The 19,336-nt window shown below is 42.3% G+C and overlaps 1 protein-coding gene across 1 annotated transcript; it reads left to right on the forward strand.

Annotated features, from left to right (window-relative positions):
* The first annotated feature begins 3,917 nt into the window (after positions 1-3,917).
* On the forward strand, positions 3,918-16,552 carry LOC137273304 (uncharacterized). The gene is made up of 10 exons (XM_067805860.1): positions 3,918-4,118; positions 7,464-7,639; positions 8,583-9,659; positions 10,262-10,409; positions 12,032-12,179; positions 12,379-12,488; positions 12,723-12,842; positions 13,024-13,161; positions 13,609-13,720; positions 14,263-16,552. The coding sequence occupies exons 2-10, from the start codon at positions 7,511-7,513 to the stop codon at positions 14,813-14,815; spliced, it is 2,535 nt and encodes an 844-aa protein (XP_067661961.1). The 5' UTR covers positions 3,918-4,118; positions 7,464-7,510; the 3' UTR covers positions 14,816-16,552.
* Positions 16,553-19,336: the final 2,784 nt, after the last annotated feature.

Genomic DNA, 19,336 nt, shown 5'->3' on the forward strand with positions numbered 1-19,336 from the left:
AAATGCATCTTTAACTACCAGTAAAAAGTAGTTTTGATTTTCTAACTTGATGAGAACAAATCATAATTTCAATAATTCTAACGGACTTTAGCCTGAGACTTCAGGACTCTGAAAAATGGCGGCTCACTTCGCACACACTAACAACCAATTTAAGCACAAACTACGGAGTCTGGTGGAAATCTGTGCATAGTGACACCATCACCCGACCCCAAGGAACAATTGACGGCAAAACAACGGTGACGTCGAGAAATCAGCAAAATGACGAGCTTCCTACACATTTTCTATACATTTAAAGGGAAACCGTTCCTTCTATGACGTCACTGTATGGCTCTGGCGACAGAGTTACGTAAACTGTCTGCGGCTTCGTTTGAGGGCGAGAGAGAAGCAGACGGCTTTTTAGCAACTTTTAAGCGCTTGGTATTAATTATCCACAAGTTTTTTAGAAAAAAAATGGTGTTTCGTTAATGACTAACCAAAAGTCTTTCATATGCAGTGATAAAAAGAGTACCAAAAATTGAGTTTAGTGGTCCTTTAACCCCCTGGATGCCGAGTTGTTTTTCAGGCGCAAACTTTCGGAAGGTTTGAAAAGGGAACGTTGTGCGAGATTTACGCTCGCGTGGTCCTGGATTTACGTACAACTATAAAATTATACAGAAATGTAGAATATTTGATTTCCTATCCGTTGGTATAAATATAACTGCGACTAACTCACGGGGTTGACAAATAGACACGGCTAAATGTTGTCCAAAACGTTTGTGTCCGTTAAAAAACAGTAAATTTCTTCGTTTTTTTCGTGCACCAATAAAAGCACTCTGCTACGATTTTTTTAATTTGTTATCTTTACGGAAAGTGTGAGCGAAGAAAATACAGCTTGATATCTGAACGACATAAGTATATGTGAACTGGATTTATGTGCTCATGCATAACGTCATAAGTACCAAATAAAAAATGACCCGCAGTAAATGTCAAAAATCGATTTTCTTCTATGACGTCAAACGTAGACAGAGAGGTCATGCACGTATAAAGATAAGGGGGCATAACTTCGCTATCGTTTACATTAGGTCAATGTAATTTAGATCACACGGAGAGAATTTGGTGTAGATACGGATGGTATAGTTTCGTTACGTTTTGTTCACAGTGAACTAAACTATTCCAATACAAAGTCCTCCAATGTGAAAGGATACCTTTTGGCAGTTTCACAATTTGACAGAAAAGATGCCAATGAACTACATCAGAAAGCAGATAATAGCGATGTGGGTGGCCCTATACGATACATAATTTAGTTCTGAGATTCCCATATTCTCTTGTTTGAGTAGATGTATTTTGATTAATTTTGCATCATTATTAACGGAGTAACAGCCACATATTCAAATGTAATGAAATAACTGAAAATAATGCGACATTTTAATTGACGTCATGGCATGTTTTGTGCATTTTGTGACGTCGGAAAAAGAAGACACTGGTTTGCTGATTAGGATATATCTAGCCTAATTCCCACTGAATATGTAAAAGGTCTCGACTTCTGTGACAGAATTCAACACTTTTTAGACAACACATAAAATGAATGGTTTTGCCACTCAAATATTGACCTGAATATGTCTACAATTAGACGGTTTTACTGCGTATCTTATTGTGAGTAACACGCACCTGTCTAGCATCAATTTAGCGTTAAATTTCACCACACCTGAATATTAATTGAATATTCATTTAGGATACAAACTTTTCTTCTTATGATTATGTAATTATTTTACTTCATAAGTATGCAATGAAAGGTACAAAGAGATTGTTTTTCAAGTATCGAACTATTAGAATATGGACGTAAGATTTGTCCAAATTAGGACATGACCCGGTTTACATATTTTTAAGTATTGTTTGAGTTAGATATTCTGCAATCAGATATGTTTTAATCACATTTGAATTGACTTTTTTATCTAAAAAATGGTACTGAAATTATAAAACGTTTTTGACAACGAACTCGCACCTGGTCAATCAATATTCATAATTGTTTTGTCTATAAAAACGGCACAGACAAGTACAATGAACAACACAGTTCCTTTAAATATGTGTGCCTCTACATTGTATAAAATGTACAAATCATTTTCATTAATATTATCAGTTTTACCTGCAAGGTTGAATTAAATCACTGTTTATTAACCTGTTCATATGAAAATTCAATATTTATCCCAACGTATTCAATATTGTACATTAAATTTAACTAAAGCACATGTTGCCGTAATGGCTACGTGTGATCTTCCAATACTTGTGTAAAGGCTTAAAATGTGGTATAATACACTTACTGAGTCAATTTCCCATGTAAGTATCGTTCAAACAATCAGAAGCTCTCAAGCTTTGCCTTTAAAGGGCATTCCTTATATCCACGTATGATATGGTGTTGAACATGGATATATGTAGATACTGAAATCAGTTTCATGAAAAAAATATCTGATCGATACGCAAAATAAACATCAGAATACTGAAAGTGCAATCGGGATTATATGGCCATTGTGTTTACTCTTGTTCAACCGACCTTCACCTCAAGAAATTGCCTAATATGTGCAACAATGTTGACGTGTGACATCACTACCGATGACAGATTTCTTTCAAAATGGCGGTTTCGCTGACAAGGGTACACAGGCTTTTATGAGCACTCTTTCCTTGATTAGGGATCTTTTGTGCATAAATGTGAGATGTAAGTAATCAGAATTATTCTGACTATCTGTGTATTGTTATATGTTTTTATCGTTTACATTGTAAATGACGGAAGAAGCCAGAAATGCCGACAAGTACCGCTGTCGTTCTCCGTGATTTGCGTCAGTCATGGCGTCACGCTGCAGTAAAAGTTTGACAGTTTTTTTATGGAATTATTAACTGACTGCATTGCATCTCTATTTAATTTGCTATTTCTTGCAACGATGCTGTTCCCCTGAAAATTCTAAGTGTATTGAGTCATTGTAAGCTAGATGCTGGAAATTTTCCTAAAATGCTACGCATTGTAAAATCGGAAATTTTCTTTGTTTACATTTCAAACAAGCGCGCGCTGTCTTTCGAGCACAGCGTTCGTTTTCATACCATGTATCTTTCGTTTCGTTTTATCAAGACAGTTGGTATTGGTGACAAAGACCATTTGTAATTTGATTCTAAGACGTGGGTTGAATTCACAGCCGAATATGAAATATACGTGATGTAATTGGCGTTTCAATACAGGCCTTCTCGAACCGTGATTTTGTAAACACTATTCAATATGGCGGAAAGCGCACTTCGGTATTCGTGTAAGTGTATTTTCGTAAACATCCCAACCGATTCTGGATTCATCGGCGACGTTTCAGAATTATCATTACTGGTTACATGAAAACTTGATATCAGTGATCATTACTATACTATTTTTGAAATTCAATACTCGAAGTAATTATCCGATTTTCACATTTCAAAACATACTGCAAATAACGTTTTGAATCGCGATTTTGTAGAGTGAAAAATGGCGACATTTACGATGAAGCCTATTTTGAAAGGCGTTTTAAGCACTTTAGCTTGGTCTGAGATAAAAGTGGATGGTATCACGAAAAAGGGAATTTTCCACAGAATTCAAAGCTGTGGAATATATATATGTGAGTGGTATATTTAGAATTTTATTGGACTTCAAAGTGAGGGGTGAAGAGGAGGGACATACATGTCCCTGTGGCATCCAGGGGGTTAAGTCCATCTACGTGCAACGCCAGTATAACAACTCATGCACTGACGATAGAACAATATATTTCCAACGCTTGGCCTGTGCGTCAAGTGACAATTTGTAATGTGTGATTAGTACGCTCCAGAAAATCTTAACTGACATCGACATTCTCACCGCCCTTGGCAACTGTTGGATCTATTTATAGATAAGCACGAGACTCACCACGTGAGTGCATATATTACACATTGTGCAGGAAGGGGGATTCCCCCTTCTTGACCTCCGTCAAAGGCGGCTCATCTGTCAAACTGCGGACACGGGATTGCCTGTGATTAACGGCCCTCTCTGATCTGTTGTTGATAAATCACCACTAACATCCGGATCAACATCCTGTGTCGAGGTTCACTATCTATATCCCGTTGAGTTTCGCATCTCTGCGCTCCACAAACTGACAGTGAGTAAATGCTTGCTTACGTAAAAGCGGAGTCTTAACATCATGGTTAGTGATTATATCCTTATGCCACGAAGAGTTTTTTGGGGTCGTAGGAAATATCTGATGTAAACTAAGGATGGTAAACGATGAGAAATCAGTGAAATTGTTTTCATCATGGTATGAGGAATAAATTATCTGAATTCATGTAGTATTGATCTTCAGCACATGACTTGTGCATCACGCTTGCGCTTGAAGGCGTGACCTGTTTTCTGTCAATGAGAGTGCGGCACACCGCCTGGTGTGGAAATACACCAGCAGCAGCCCACATCTCTAACGTCACAGGTTATTTCGGGAATAAATCATGGTTTATAGCTACTCACCGAACAACTCAAAAAACTACTTTAACTGTGAGACTAGACTTGCACAAGTCTCTGAGGTAATAATTAACAGTTTAAGAGAAAATGTATTTAAAAACATATAAACAACAGACAGACGTCCTGCAATAGACTCGTACCTCGAGGAGGTAGAATTACTACACATCCATGGGCTCAGCCTTCCGTACATCACTAGAGCCAGGCTGATGTGGGTCCAGCAACCGAAGATGATGTTAAGGAAATAAGATGCCAGATTGGGGAAAAAGAACAGAGTTTGAACAAATAAAGGATAACTCAGTTGTTATTTGTCTGAAAAGGGAACATTAGCGTTCGACGTACTCTACTTTTTTGACAGACGGAAGTATTCCGCTATCCAAATGTGGGCTCGAGGAAACAGTACAAACTTAAAGTGCAAATCTCGACTGTGATACGCGGCGTCGAGGTTGCCTTGTGGTTAAAGCGTTCGTTCGTCATGCCGAATGTTCGGGTTCAATTCCTCACAGTTGGGTACAATGTATGACACCCATTTCAGGTGCACTTGTGATGCATCTGGAAAGTAGCTTAAAGCTGCCCATTGTTATTTTCCTTTTATAAAATCCATTTGAAAGCATCGCATTTTGCCTACAGTCTTGACGAAGCGTATTTGTTTCGTTTATAATGGGACATAATTATAGTGAGTGAGTAAGTTCGGTTTAACGCCGTTTTTAGCAATATTCCAGTAATATCACGGCCGGGAAAACAAGAAATGGTCTTCAAACATTGTACTCATGTTGGGATCGAATCCGGATCGACGGCGTGACGAGCGAACGTTTAACCACTAGGCTATCCCACCACCCGGCAAATAATTATAAAGAATGGCAAGTCGTTTCCGGATTGCATACAAACACCCTAGTGTCGAACTTACGCTTGTCTCGAAGTTAGAGCTTAGATGTTACGCGTTGAGAAGGCAGAAGATTATATGGTTGTCATCCCCTGTATCACGAGAAACACAACGTTTCGGAGTATACATTTACTCCTTCATTAGGTGAATGACACCTATTGCGTATCCCTCCTTTAGCCATTATAACTAGTCCCATGAAGATCCGAGCTGGAACCGATCTTCATTAACCCATGCTTGTCGTAAGAGATGGCTAACGGATCCGGTGGTCAGGCTTGCTGACTTTCTTGACACACGTCATAGTATCAACCCGTGAAGGTCCCGGGGTAGAACATGCCTTCAGCAACCCATGCTTGCCATAAAAGGCGACTATGCTTGTCGTAAGAGGCGACTAACGGGATCGGGTGGTCAGGCTCTCTAACATGGTTGACACATGTCATCGGTCCCCAATTGCGCAGATCGATGCTCATGTTGTTGGTCACTGGATTGTCTGGTCCACACTCGATTATTTACAGACCGCCGCCATATAGCTGGAATAATGCTGAGTACGGCGTAAAACTAAACTCACTCATTCATGTCTTCGTATCCTATTTGCGTAGATCGATGCTCATGCTGTTACCACTGGAGTGTCTAGTCGAGACTCCATTATTTACAGACCGGCATTATATAGCTGGAATATTGCTGCGTGTGGCGTAAAACTAAACTTACTCATCATAACTCGCAATATTTACATAGGTGCAATCAACTTCGACACAATGATGCGTGTTCTTATTGCTGTATTTATTTACCTACCCTTGACTGAACTTCAGTTGTGCCTTGACATGATATGTAGTATCCAAGTAACTACAACTGGATGGCGATAGGGTGGCTTTGTGATCAAAGCGTTTGCTCGTCACACCAAACACCTGGGTTCAATATGTGAAGGATATTTCTGGTGTTTCCGCTATGATATTTCTGGAATGTTTCTAAAAGGCGGCGTCAAACCAAACTCACTCACTCGTTCACTCACCACTCACTGCGAGCAGCTCGTGGGATGCTTAGCGTTATACAAACGTTCCATCAGGTACAGAATGTCTTTGATATGTTCCTCGCTTCCTTTCAAATCCATCAGCTGTAGGAATTGTCCCTGCTGTGTTCATCTGTCCCTTCCAAATCCAACAGCTGTAGGAATTGTCCCTGCTGTGTTCATCTGTCCCTTTCAAATCCATCAACTGTAGGAATTGTCCCTGCTGTGTTCATCTGTCCCTTTCAAACCCATCAGCTGTAGGAATTGTCCCTGCTGTGTTCATCTGTCCCTTTCAAATCCATCAGCCGTAGGAATTGTCCCTGCTGTGTTCATCTGTCCCTTTCAAATCCATCAGCCGTAGGAATTGTCCCTGCTGTGTTCATCTGTCCCTTTCAAATCCATCAACTGTAGGAATTGTCCCTGCTGTGTTCATCTGTCCCTTTCAAATCCATCAGCCGTAGGAATTGTCCCTGCTGTGTTCATCTGTCCCTTTAAACCCATCAGCCGTAGGAATTGTCCCTGCTGTGTTCATCTGTCCCTTTCAAATCCATCAGCCGTAGGAATTGTCCCTGCTGTGTTCATCTGTCCCTTTCAAATCCAACAGCTGTAGGAATTCTCCCAGCTGTGTTCATCTGTCCCTTCAAATCCATCAGCCGTAGGAATTGTCCCTGCTGTGTTCATCTGTCCCTTTCAAATCCAACAGCTGTAGGAATTGTCCCTGCTGTGTTCATCTGTCCCTTTCAAATCCGCCAGGTGTATGAACTGTATCTTAGGTGTTCCTTTCAAATCCATCGACGGCTAACGGGGTCTGGCTTGCTGACTTGCTTGACACAGGTCATCGTGTGTCGTGTATAACTAGACTCACTCACCTACCGTCCTGCCAAATATCACGTAACTCTTACAACAAAGCCTTAATTACATGTACTAAGTGTAACCCTTCCTTTACAGGTACGTAGTGTAACCCTTCCTCTACAGGTATGTAGTGTAACCCTTCCTTCACAGGCATGTAATGTAACCCTTCCTTTACAGGTATGTAGTGTAACCCTCCCTTTACATGTATGTAATGTAACCCTTCCTTTCCGATATGTAAAGTAGCCCTTCATTTACAGGTATGAAGTGATGCCGGTAAACTCCTGGCTCCCTGGGCCAGGGAAGGATGCAGGGAACTAACGGGTCACGTTATCAACAAAGGGACGCAATCCACAATGAACTTTATCTTCGCAAACGCCGCGTGGTCGTCATCTACGGTGAAATCGCATCAGGGAAGGCATATTTTGCGAAAGAGGTAACAAATACTTTAGAAATCATACTCATGACGAAGCCCAAGTAAACGTGTTTAGTTATTGTCTGTGAGTTTTGATGCGCCACACTCACAAATATTCCAACTTACAAATACTCCAAACAGCGGCGAGTAAGCTGCTTTACGACAAAGGATGAGGTGGATTAGCCTTGTGGATAAAGCGTCCGCTAGTCACGGGTTCGATTCCCCACATGGGTGAAAATATTTTAATTTGGTGCTTAAAGCGGTTCACCTTTTGTAAAATTATTTACCAGTTTTTTTAAGGCCGAGTCCATAAATGTCTTGTGTCGAAACTCTTGTTTCGCAACTGCCGAGACGGCTGTGGATTAGCCTGGTGGTTAAAACGTTGGCACGATCCCTAAGCCCCAGGGTTCGATTCCCCACATAGGTACAATGTGTGAAGCCCCATTTCTCGCGTCCCCCGCGGTATTCACTCACTCGCATATACTGTCGAGAAAAAATGAGTGAACTAGATTTAGCGCCTCTTTTAACAAAGTTCTACCCACCATTACGGCGGGGGACACCAGTGACAAAATAGACGATTCTGAACACACGTCCATCGAAGCTTCAATTCAATTCATCCTTTACATTTGAAAACATGATTTTTTGGGAATATTTGGAAGAGGACAAACGAATTATGAAATATGACCATAATCTCCTAAACAGAGACAACTGTTCATTTTAAAAACATTTTCGCGTCTAAATGTCAGTTCCTAAAGAAGATTATACATTGACAGTGGATCACGTTGACAGGAATTGCTACTTGTTTCAGGGGGTGGTATGGTAGTCTTGAGGTTGAAGCGTTCACTCAGAACACGCAGAAGGCCCTGGTTCGATTCCCGACATGGGCACAATGTGTAAAGCGCATTTCTGGTGTATTATTGCTGCTAACTCACTTACTCACCCACTCACTCATTCTTTTTTTCAGGTAATCCGAGTTCTGAAGAGCACCTGCAGTATCGGTTCAGACGAGGTTCTCCATGACGTCATCATCCGTTGTTCTGGAATTACAACATGGAGGCACCTTCTGGTTTCACTGGCTACTGCCCTGGGCCTCGAAACACGTGACGAGCTTTCAGACCGTGACATATTCGCAGCATTAGGAACTCTTTCGAAAGTCACACCATGCCTACGGGTAGTTGTTCTCTTGACCAAGTTTGAAACGATTGTAGACAGGCAAGACTTGTTTCAAAAGACTGTTTCGTTCCTGCAGCGACTCATAGAAGATACTGCTGTCGTCACTGTCATCATGACGTCACGTTTATTCGTGCGCATCTCACCCACGCTCCAACCACTAGTCTGCAAACTGTCTCCTCTCAGTGAGACGACCTGTTGTCGACTTTTGTCGCCCGTGTTTCATCCGAATCTAACACGACAGACGGTGGTCGACATTATCAGGGCATGTGACTACAGGCCAGGTTTAATTCTTCAGGTATGCTCTCTTGTAGAATCGCACGGGGGTCTCCTGAGCCTTGAGGAACTTGCTGAACGCCTAAGTTGTCCAGAGGATGCTTTGTCTCTCTTTTCCCAGTATCCCAACCCTGTGGACAACCTAGAACATGCCGTTGGTCTCCAGCTTGCTCGTCTTACTTCGCGTCTAAAATCTGACGCTGTGTCACTGTGTCGACTTGAAGGGTATTTTGGCGCTGTGGAAGCGGCGTCTCTGTTGGGCAGTTCCTGTGTTGACTATAAGCTACGTACGGCGGTGCCGCTTCGGGAAAATGTCATTCTTGACTTTGACGTCAGTTTGAAAAGGATGAAGATCGACAGTTTCGTCCGTGCATTTGTTAACAAAGATATTCGCCATGTCAGTCACCACGATCACAACCGGAAGCCAATAGCCGACTTTCTCGGTGAAATGCTGCTGCTCATGCGCAAAGAAGGGTCAGTCCGAACTAATGGTAGAGTGCTAGGTTTTCCTCATGACAACTTCCGGTCACTGGAGACGACCTTGACCCAGGCTGTGCACACTTCGGGAGAGAACACTTACCGCGTCTATCTACAGGTACGTTTTGTTTGTTTATTGGGAAACGTTGCACAAATTAATATTCCAGCTGAGTGATTACCCCCTACAGTCAAAGTCATAGTCATTCATAAACTTCATTTCTAACAGGCGGCTAGTTTTGCTTGTATTGGCGGATCTTCATTCGTAACTGCTCGTCTCTTTCCGTGACCTACAAGATGACTCGTACCCTTCTCGTACGCCATCATGGCCAAGAATCGTGGAGAACCAATCAAATCGCATTTCAAAACATGAAAATGGCGGGACCGTTGAACTTTGAAACTTCTCTAAACTGTACCAAGCACAACCTGACATCAACTTTGAGCTGAAGGATGAGCACCTTTCAACACTAAAACATATATGCAAAAGTAATGACGTACTGCTGTTTTGTCCACGGAATGTTGGATATTCTAAGAGCCATGTTTGGAAATTCAGAGGTAGCTTTCTTTGATGATGGTACTAGACAATCTTTTTTCTCCATGCCCGTTTGCGCTTAGACAGGACCCAGTCGTAAACATGGCCACGAGAGGGGTACGAGACGCCACCCGGCTTGCCGGAATGACACGAGGAGTTACGAATCGGTGGTACTTCTTTGGTGCTACTAGGTAGTGCTGCTGGAGGAGGGAACGCTGTCAGCGCTCTGCCCTGGTAGATCCCAGCTCTTCTATTCGGGAATGGCGGAGGCGTCTGGTAGAGTTGGCACTATCAAGCAACAGCTGCTACTGCGGGGATTTTGGGCCGTTTCATTGAAAGGTTAGCAGGTGTTGTGATACTGTGAAAACAATGAATGAATTGTCGTGATTACATATCCTGCATGACACGTCAGCTTCCCTGAACATGTGAATTAACAAGGTTATGGAGAATTGTGGCCATCGTAGACATTTTTGTTGTGCCAAGTTTACATGCCTTGAAATAGTCTGAAGAAGGGAATTACTAACTTGCACGTCTTTCTGAAAGCCCTTTCCGTTATATCTTTGATATATTTTGAGTCAGAGGCGACTAACGGGATCGTCTGGTCAGACTGATTTGGTTGACACGTCATCGGTTCCCACTTGAGCGACTGGTGATCACTTGCCTATCTGGCCCAGACTAGGTTATTTACAGACCGCTGCCATATAGCTGGAACATTGCTGATTGTGGCGTAAAACTAAACTCACTCACTCACTCTCTGATGTATTTTGAAGTCTGTGGTGTCACAAGTTGTGGACAATCACTAAACTATAGATACGTAAATACCGTTGTTTCATAGTTTCTTAAACAATCGAACACTTCAGAAATGATTCATTGGGGGTGACGTATTGTGATACATGTGCCATAGACGTGATCAACAACGTTTCGTTTGGCTAGGTACTTCATGAACCTTGTAACGTTTTGATGACGTTTGCAGTGAATTTGAATCCCGGTAGAAGAACACACGCGACAGCGATTTAAACCACCTCGCTGCCTGGGACCCTTCAGATTTTTGTAATGAACATTTGTCATTGGACTAAAGCATATATACGTGGCATCAGTCCATGACATAAACATGCATTTCATACCCCCTACGATATAAGCATGCAAATTAGGTAACCGGAAGTGTCCTCGTGAAGGCTTTACATAAATGAAACTATACAAGAAATATAATGAAATGACACAGAACACGTTCAGTGGTAGTGTTTTCCATGCTGTGTGCAGCAGGGTTGCATTGCTAGCCGTTGAGAGAGTGAGTGAGTTAGTTAGCCTTTAGCAATATTCACGACGGGGGCCCAGATGGCCTCAGACCAGTTACTTTTACCATGACCCGGAAGGAAACTAGGAGAATATAGTGCCCTCTTTAAATGGGCTGTTCTGTATATGCTAATGTTTCCTGGATGACTTGCGATAGTTTAAATGAAAGGTAAGACATTGCACTTTATTGCTATTTTTGTGGCCCCCTGTTTGCACATGATGTTGACACCAGCCTCCAATGAAGTGACCCCAAGTTCAAGGCTGTTTAGTGTGTTTCGGCTCGAGACTTCCTTTGACCATTGTTGACTCTGGATACAACAAAATCCCTCTGGTCAACCCAGGGTGGTATTTTGCTGGTTAAGTGACAAGAGGCAGGTTGGTCAACATGCAACTGGAGAACGGCCTATGAACGATATTAATTATGGTGGAATGGCATGTCACTGCAGATAGAAAAGAAGGAAAATATTTGTGGCCTGAGGCCAGATATGGGCTTCATACATTGTACCCATGAGGGAATCGATCCTGGACCTTTGACGACTACTTTAACCACTAGGTTATCCCATCGCCCCTCGCTAACCTTTGAAGTCGGGGCATAGTTCACTTTTGTCATTGCGTTAAAGTATTTACATTTCAAAACATTGCTAACGAAATAAAACTGTTTTACCCAGACGACGAGACGCTAATAGAGGCGATCTCAACTTTGGAGACAGTCGTGTCGAAACTGAACACACCAGAAGACAGCTACTACCGTGTGATGTTTCTGCGCAGACTCGGGTGGTTCTATGTCCGGCTTGGAGATAGCGTCAAGGCCGATAGGTAAACGCGTCTTGTTGAAGGCCAATCTTTGTTACTCAGCTGCCTAACCCGCTCAACCAGAATCTGTACTTTACTACGACAGTGTAATCCCAAATAGGTCATATGTTACATTTGACTGTTTTCTAAATGACATTGTGCAATCATGTGTACATAATGCAGTATGTTACCAGTTTGACGATAGTTTGTTTACTCACTTCAGGTATCTCGACGCATCTCTGAAAACGAACGTGACTTCAAACTACAAAACCATGGTTGTGCCCCACAGGATTCAAGCAAGGTCCCATCTAGCTATCGTCCAGGGCTACCTTGGTGAGTCACTCGTAATCATATTCTTGGGATATCTTGGTTAGCGACATTTACTTAAGTCTGGACCTGCGGTGAGTCACATCTGGCTATTGTCAAGAGCTACCATGGTGAGTCATACAATAATATGATTATGTGGGACTCACCAAAGTAATCATATTCTTGGGATATCTTGGTTAGTGGCAAAACATATCACAAAAATTTCAAAGACCTGAAAGAATCTTCCACTATCGCATGTAGGCAACTACCCCGAGGCTGAAAGGATACTTCGGCGCACTATCCCCCAGGCCCACCAGCTCATGCCAGGACACCCGGTGCTTGCAGTGATGATTCAGACCATGGGCCTTACCCTGGAGAAGCGTGAGCTATCTTCTGTCATGGTTTAGTATTAATGAAATAGATCCTTACTGTATTGATGCATTTATTCATCAGTAGAGTGTTTGTCCAAACGTTTACAAACGTCATGACGGCTGTGCTGACTAGTTGATATTGAAATCTCTAACATTCCATGTATTTTAACAACTGTTACATCTGGCTTCAGAGAGAATGTTCGACGAGGCATTAACGTTCTTCCTACTGTCTTGCCACGAAAGACGCAAGCTCGTTAATTACCTCCCCTTGTATCTGGTCAACAACCTCAACAATCTGGGATCCCGGTATCTGTGGAGAGGCGAATACGGTTTGCTCACTTTTCTGGTTTTCATAATGGTGTTTTCGCCAGTGGAGCCACTGTTAGATTGGAAAACTCGTTGTGCTGTATCGACAAACTGTTACAATAACAGTAGCAAATTTGTGAGTCGAACTCATCATCAGCGCCTAACGGGCACAAACAATAACACTGCACGGCGAATTGTCGTACCCATTAGCACCCGATCCTCAGTCCCTAAATATGCGCTACTGGCAATGTAGTATCTCGCTCTTGTTCTTGTATGGGAAAAGAATAGACACTTTGGTCTTTGGTGTAAAGTGGAGGTGGGGTAGTCTAGTGGTTAAAGCGCCCCCTCGTCATGCCGAGGGCCCGGGTTCGATTTGCAAAATTGGTCCAGTGCATAAGCCTATTTCTGGTGTCCCTTGCTGTGGTATTGTAAGTGGCATGAAACTATACTCGCTCACCCACTCATTTCAGACCGAGCTTTGAGGTATCTGTCAGAGGCTCTGAATCTCAGGAGGAAGCTAGGCTGGTGGGACTACAATACCGGTATCTCACTCTGGAACCGGGCCAACGCTTATCTCTTCAAGTAAGTAGTGATAAACTGGACTAGCTCTCTTGGATTAGGGACTATTAGCATTCGGGTTATTTGTCGTATACGTTAATGACTTTATTGTCGACTCCGTACATGCATCGAAGCTCACCTTCGACCGTTTCTTGTCGACTGAACAGATCATGTAAATCATGGGTTTAGGTTTTAAGGTTGTAAGTACACCTGATGTAATTTGCTGGCCTGTAGATAACCTATTAACAACTGCTCCTTAAACGACGACACGATAGTTACAAGTTGCACAATTCGCTGTTCACGTGGCGCTACGTAGTGGAGGGTGCTCAATACGGCAAATACGTTACCCGGTCCATTTTTGCGTCTGTGGCATGGTACTGCACAGTCAGATCTCTAAACTAGGCCTGCATCTGAAAGACATTTAAGAACCTACTCAAGGGTTAATATCTAGAACAAGGTGAGTGTGAAACGCCCTCGTTGTTTCAAAAGATTAGAATTAGATTAGATTAGTTTTGAGGTGTTATTAAATCTCTTTCACTCAGTATCTGATTGGTCTTTGGTTCTAGAGGTCTATACGAGGAAGCGGTCAGGTCCTGTAATCAGGCTATAGAAGTGTTTATCAGGTGCATGCCGACCCACCCAACAAACGTCGACATACGGCTGTCTCTTGCGCATGCGTACATGGCACAAGGAAAACAGCAGGAAACGGAAGCGACCTTGTCAGAGATACTGGATTATGAGACGATATTCAAGACAAACATGGCGGATTTTGGATTCCTCACCTCTCTGGAACACCTGGTGCTAATGACTTCAGATCGCGTACGTGTTGAACAACTACACCGACGGCTGGTGAAGGAGATTAGTCGTCTCTGCAGTACCCTAAGGAACACTGATTTCCAGATGTACCTGACGCTGCAAAGTAAGATGGCGTCATGGCGGCGATACCTCGGTCAGTTTCTATGTGGGTCGAGGGATTTTATTGGTTATATCCACTTCGACTGCCGGTGCTGTAGACATATGTCGTACACGTTGTACCGCTGGTGTACATGGAGGGGAGACCCCGATGAGGGAACCGAAGAGACCGAGATAAGCGCGTGCTTTAATAGCTTTGAAATATGACAAACGATTTGGTATTTGGGTCCACACAAAACCACAGGTATTGAATGATTGCTTATCATTGTTGCTTGGCTGCATAAGGGAGACATCCTGTCTAAAGGAAGTAGACTGTCAAATGAAGTCTGAGTATGAAGCGACAGAGACTACTTATGTGGTAGTATGTACAAATGATTTCCTCCAGTTAGCTTATGGTCCATATTCAACCGTTTGTGAACAAGGGTCATGGTCCTAGTTCCAACATCCCGGTGCTCCTGGTGGCTTACATAGTCGTGGGCGGAATAACCTTCTCCGTGTAGTAACTGAACTGGCCCTGATGGTTCGTATTGTCCACGCTGTGATATTAGGCCTTCAGTATTAAGGGCACTGAAGGATCAGAGTCAAGGTCTGATAGTGGAGTCTATATCAGAGGATGTATGAAAGACAAGGTCTGATATTGGAGTCTGTATGAAACTGAAGGTCTGACATTAGAGTCTATAGCAAAGACAAGGTCTGATATTGGAGTCTGTATGAAACTGAAGGTCTGACATTAGAGTCTATAGCAAAGACAGGGCCTGATATTGGAGTCTGTATGAAACTGAAGGTCTGACATTAGAGGCTATAGCAAAGTCAAGGTCTGATATTGGAGTCTGTATGAAATTGAAAGTCTGACATTAGCGTCTTTATGAATGTCAAGGTCTGATATTGGAGTCTATATTAGAGTATGTATCAAAGACAAGGTCTGATATTGGAGACTGTATGAAACTGAAGGTCTGATTTTGGCGTCTATATCAAAGTGAAGCAATAATAGTAAAGATCTGTAAGGTCTGACTTTGGAGTCTAGGGCAAAGTTAAGGTCTGATATTAAAGTCTGTATTAAAGATAAGGTCTGATATTAAGGTCTATATGAATGCAAGGTCTGATATTGGAGTCTATAGCAACGTGAAGGTCTCATTTTACGCGTTGTGTCAACGTATAGTGTAATGAGAAGCCCAGGTCAAATATCACTGTGTGAGAGCCCATTTCCTATATCGCTCAGTATTAAAGCCGAGATTAGAATGTGCATCTTTGATATTTCTGCAAGAGTTTATGTAAGACAACGCCGTTCTACATAATATGTTGACAACCAACCATCTTCACGCGCGTGCATTTGTCTTCTGTTTTCGTCCCAACGAATCCCCGCAGAAATGGCTGTGTGTGTGAGTGTGTGTGAGTGTGTGAGTGAGTGTGTGTGAGTGAGTGAGTGAGTGAGTGAGAGATGCAGGTAGAGATGGTACTAACCAGTCTTATTGCTCCGTCCTTCTTTAACAATTATTATTAACACGTTTTGAACTTACTCTCACACATAATGGCTTGTAGTAATCGTTTAATGCATGGGCGTTGTGTTAACCCTTATTGGCCAGTGTCAAAACATAGCAAATGGCATTTCACTTTCAGAGTCGGATACTCATTCTAATAATCTCTGTGACAGTGTAGTTTCGCCATGACTCACTATGGAAACGGGCGATTCTAGAGCGATTCACGAAACGAAATATTATTACAAGATGTGAAGTCTTTTTTGTCATGTGCTTGTCAACAACTTTTACGTATTAACCCTTTTGGTTATTTGTGTAAATAGAGGTCGCTTATATCAAAATATAATATAATGAACGGGAACATGTGCAATAAGAGACATTTAGGCCAAGGGGAAATATTTTGAAGTGATGCTTTAGAACTGGCATTATGGGACTACTTATAGCGTTCAATAAAATATTGGGGTTTTTCGTTTGATTCTTTTTGATATGTCACAATCTCAAATATCTCAATCAAACATATGTGACTGATTCAGATACGTACATCCAATATATATATATATATATGTATACTATAGCTGTAAACGGTCTCCGCGGCACAGTGGAGTAAGTCCCTGCACGAAGAACGAAAGGTCTATGTTTTGATCCGTGGTAGCGTCAGAAACGTTACCGCAAACGTAACTGATGCTGCTCCCCATGACTGTGATTTTCAGGAGCTTGGGATTGTCCCATACTGGTTACCCCTCAGATACAATATACCCCAAGCCTACCAATCCACGTTTTATTTTCTGAATAAAACGCCAGGAAGGGTAGTAATATGTACCAGCTTAACGCATTTGGTATGACGCGACCAGGGACTTGAACACAAACAGGCAACCTCGGCTTGCCAGATACACGTTCTGCGTTATTTAAATCTCCTTGACCCATGCAGCTGCATTTCCTAGAACGGTTGCTAAGTGAAATTATCCGCCTTGAGTATTTCCTAGAAGCGATGAGTTCCGGTCCGCGGTCAATGGGTTCCGTTCCAGACACAACGTATGAGACTGCTATATCCTGATTGCAACGCTCTGGTGGGGGACGTACTCCTCACTTTCTTCATCTTGAAGATCCTTAACAACCCTTACATTTCACACACGCACACGCACACGCACACGCACACACTCATGCATGCTTATTTTAGTTGATTTCCTTTTTACGATCATCATAACATAACTACGGTAGAGTCATAATTATGTATTTATGGACCTTTATGTTCTGTTAAGGGAGGGGCGGCAGGGTAGTCAAGTGGTTAAAGTGTTATCTCGTCCCGCCGAAGACCTGGGTTCGATTTCCGACATAGGTACAATGTGTGAAGCCCATTTCTGGCGTCCACAGCCGTGATGTTCCTTACATACGGGAAACTTTGTAAAACTGCATACAAAATCACAACGTGAATAACATTACTGTCTAACTTTGACGAAATAACAAAATGTAGTGTAGAAATATCTGACTAAGTATCAGTTTATGGGAATCCAGTAAGACACGTAGTACGTCTAGGTAAATATAATGACGTCATTTCCAAGGTCAATCTCCCCGACTGACTACACGACGTCCCGATAGACCTGACAACGTTAACGTACATGTATCTGCATGTTTGTCAACATTACTCGTTACAGAATCAAGGTTCACGGGGCAGTTGCCTGTTGTGACATGATGGAGCGAGAACCCGGAGACATCAACCAAGAAAAGTATTCTGACAACGTGAAATGGCAGGAATCATTACAGGTTTCTGACGCGATGTGATGACCTGCTTTGTCGTTAACAGATATAAGCTGTCCCACTTTTCTTACACAGGAGTCATGAAACCAATATTTACAACAGCCCTAAATTTCGGCGTTACAGACAGTTCAAAACTGTTTTTGACAGCGAATGGAGAAGAAATATGAGAGCATTGTCCAAACTGGGCGGAGCTGAAAACACATTCGTCGAGGACAGATAAACCTTTGGAGTCACACACACACACACACAAAAGTAAACCTGTAACACATATTCGGTTAATATTAACCTGTCATAAAAATTCTTAGAACGTGGCATTTGTTCTTTGCATGAGGTAGCAAGGGTAGCCTTGCTGCTCATCAAGCCGAGGATCCGTGTTCGATTCCCCACATGGGCACATTGTGTGAAGGCCATTACTGGTGTTCCCCGTCGTGATATTGCTGGAATATTGCTTAAAATAGCTTAAACCGAAACTTGTTCATTGACCTTTGCATGTGCTCTGTTTCATTCATTCTTGTGATTATAATTGGCCAGTGGCCTTTGATACCAAATACAAGTGAGTGAGTGAGTTTAGTTTTACGCCGCACTCAGCAATATTCCAGCTATATGGCAGCGGTCTGTAAATAATCAAGTCTGGACCAGACAATCCAGTGTCCTGCAGCATGAGCACTGGTCGGCGCAAATGGGAACCGATGACTTGTGTCAACCAAGTGAGCGAGCCTGACCACCCGATTGGGTGTATGGGTTGCTGAAGACACGTATTTTACCCCGGATCTTCACGGGTAAGCAAATAGAAGATTTATTGGTTGATGTTAAATCATCTTCATTAAACATAACATAAAACTAGGAAAGAACGTACGTACAGATCCATACTTGAAACGGATATTTCCTTGTGTTCTGAAACAACCAGGAACAACAAAACAGCAACCGGCACCTTGAAGTGCCTTTTGTAAATTTAAATGACGTACTGAAATAACTGGGAAGTGCTTTGGCGTCAACTTTGGCCAAACACAACGTTTGGCAAAATTGCAATAAATTTATCATAATTTGTTCCGTGTGTGAAATAATTTGAAACATCTTTCGTTTTTCATGGCGGATGTGAGTTAAGTTGATGATTAACATTTTTATTGGTCACTCGGTAAGAGAGGGTTTGATTTGAAACACAGGTACTAAATATGGAACTTATTGTGTTCCCTACTGTGGTCCACTGGGTGGATTATTGCTAGGGGAAAACCAGTACCAACTAAAAGCAATTGTTTGGGCGTGGTCATTATAATTTGGGTATCAATCAGTGTTCTCTCTCTTTCGTAGGTGTTATTTGATCCTTTTTAGTGTTGTTAGAATCCGGCTATATCCGTAACTAACGCGGCGAATGGGTTCAGCGCATTTGTCGCTATAGAATGGCGAATATAACACAGGGTAGTTCGAGGGTAGTTCCCGTCACTGCTGTGCTTTTGTACTAGAAAGACAGACGGACAGATAGACAGACGGACATATCTTT

This window comes from Haliotis asinina, chromosome 2, assembly GCF_037392515.1.
Source record: "Haliotis asinina isolate JCU_RB_2024 chromosome 2, JCU_Hal_asi_v2, whole genome shotgun sequence".
Lineage (NCBI taxonomy): Eukaryota > Metazoa > Mollusca > Gastropoda > Lepetellida > Haliotidae > Haliotis > Haliotis asinina.

Bases quoted from the DNA above. Each gene is read 5' to 3' on its own strand.
- LOC137273304 (XM_067805860.1), top strand. From the start codon at position 7,511: ATGCAGGGAACTAACGGGTCACGTTATCAACAAAGGGACGCAATCCAC. The intron at 7,640-8,582 runs GTAACAAATACT...TCTTTTTTTCAG, and splicing joins AGGCATATTTTGCGAAAGAG to GTAATCCGAGTTCTGAAGAG. The intron at 13,162-13,608 runs GTTTGCTCACTT...CACTCATTTCAG, and splicing joins TCTGTGGAGAGGCGAATACG to ACCGAGCTTTGAGGTATCTG.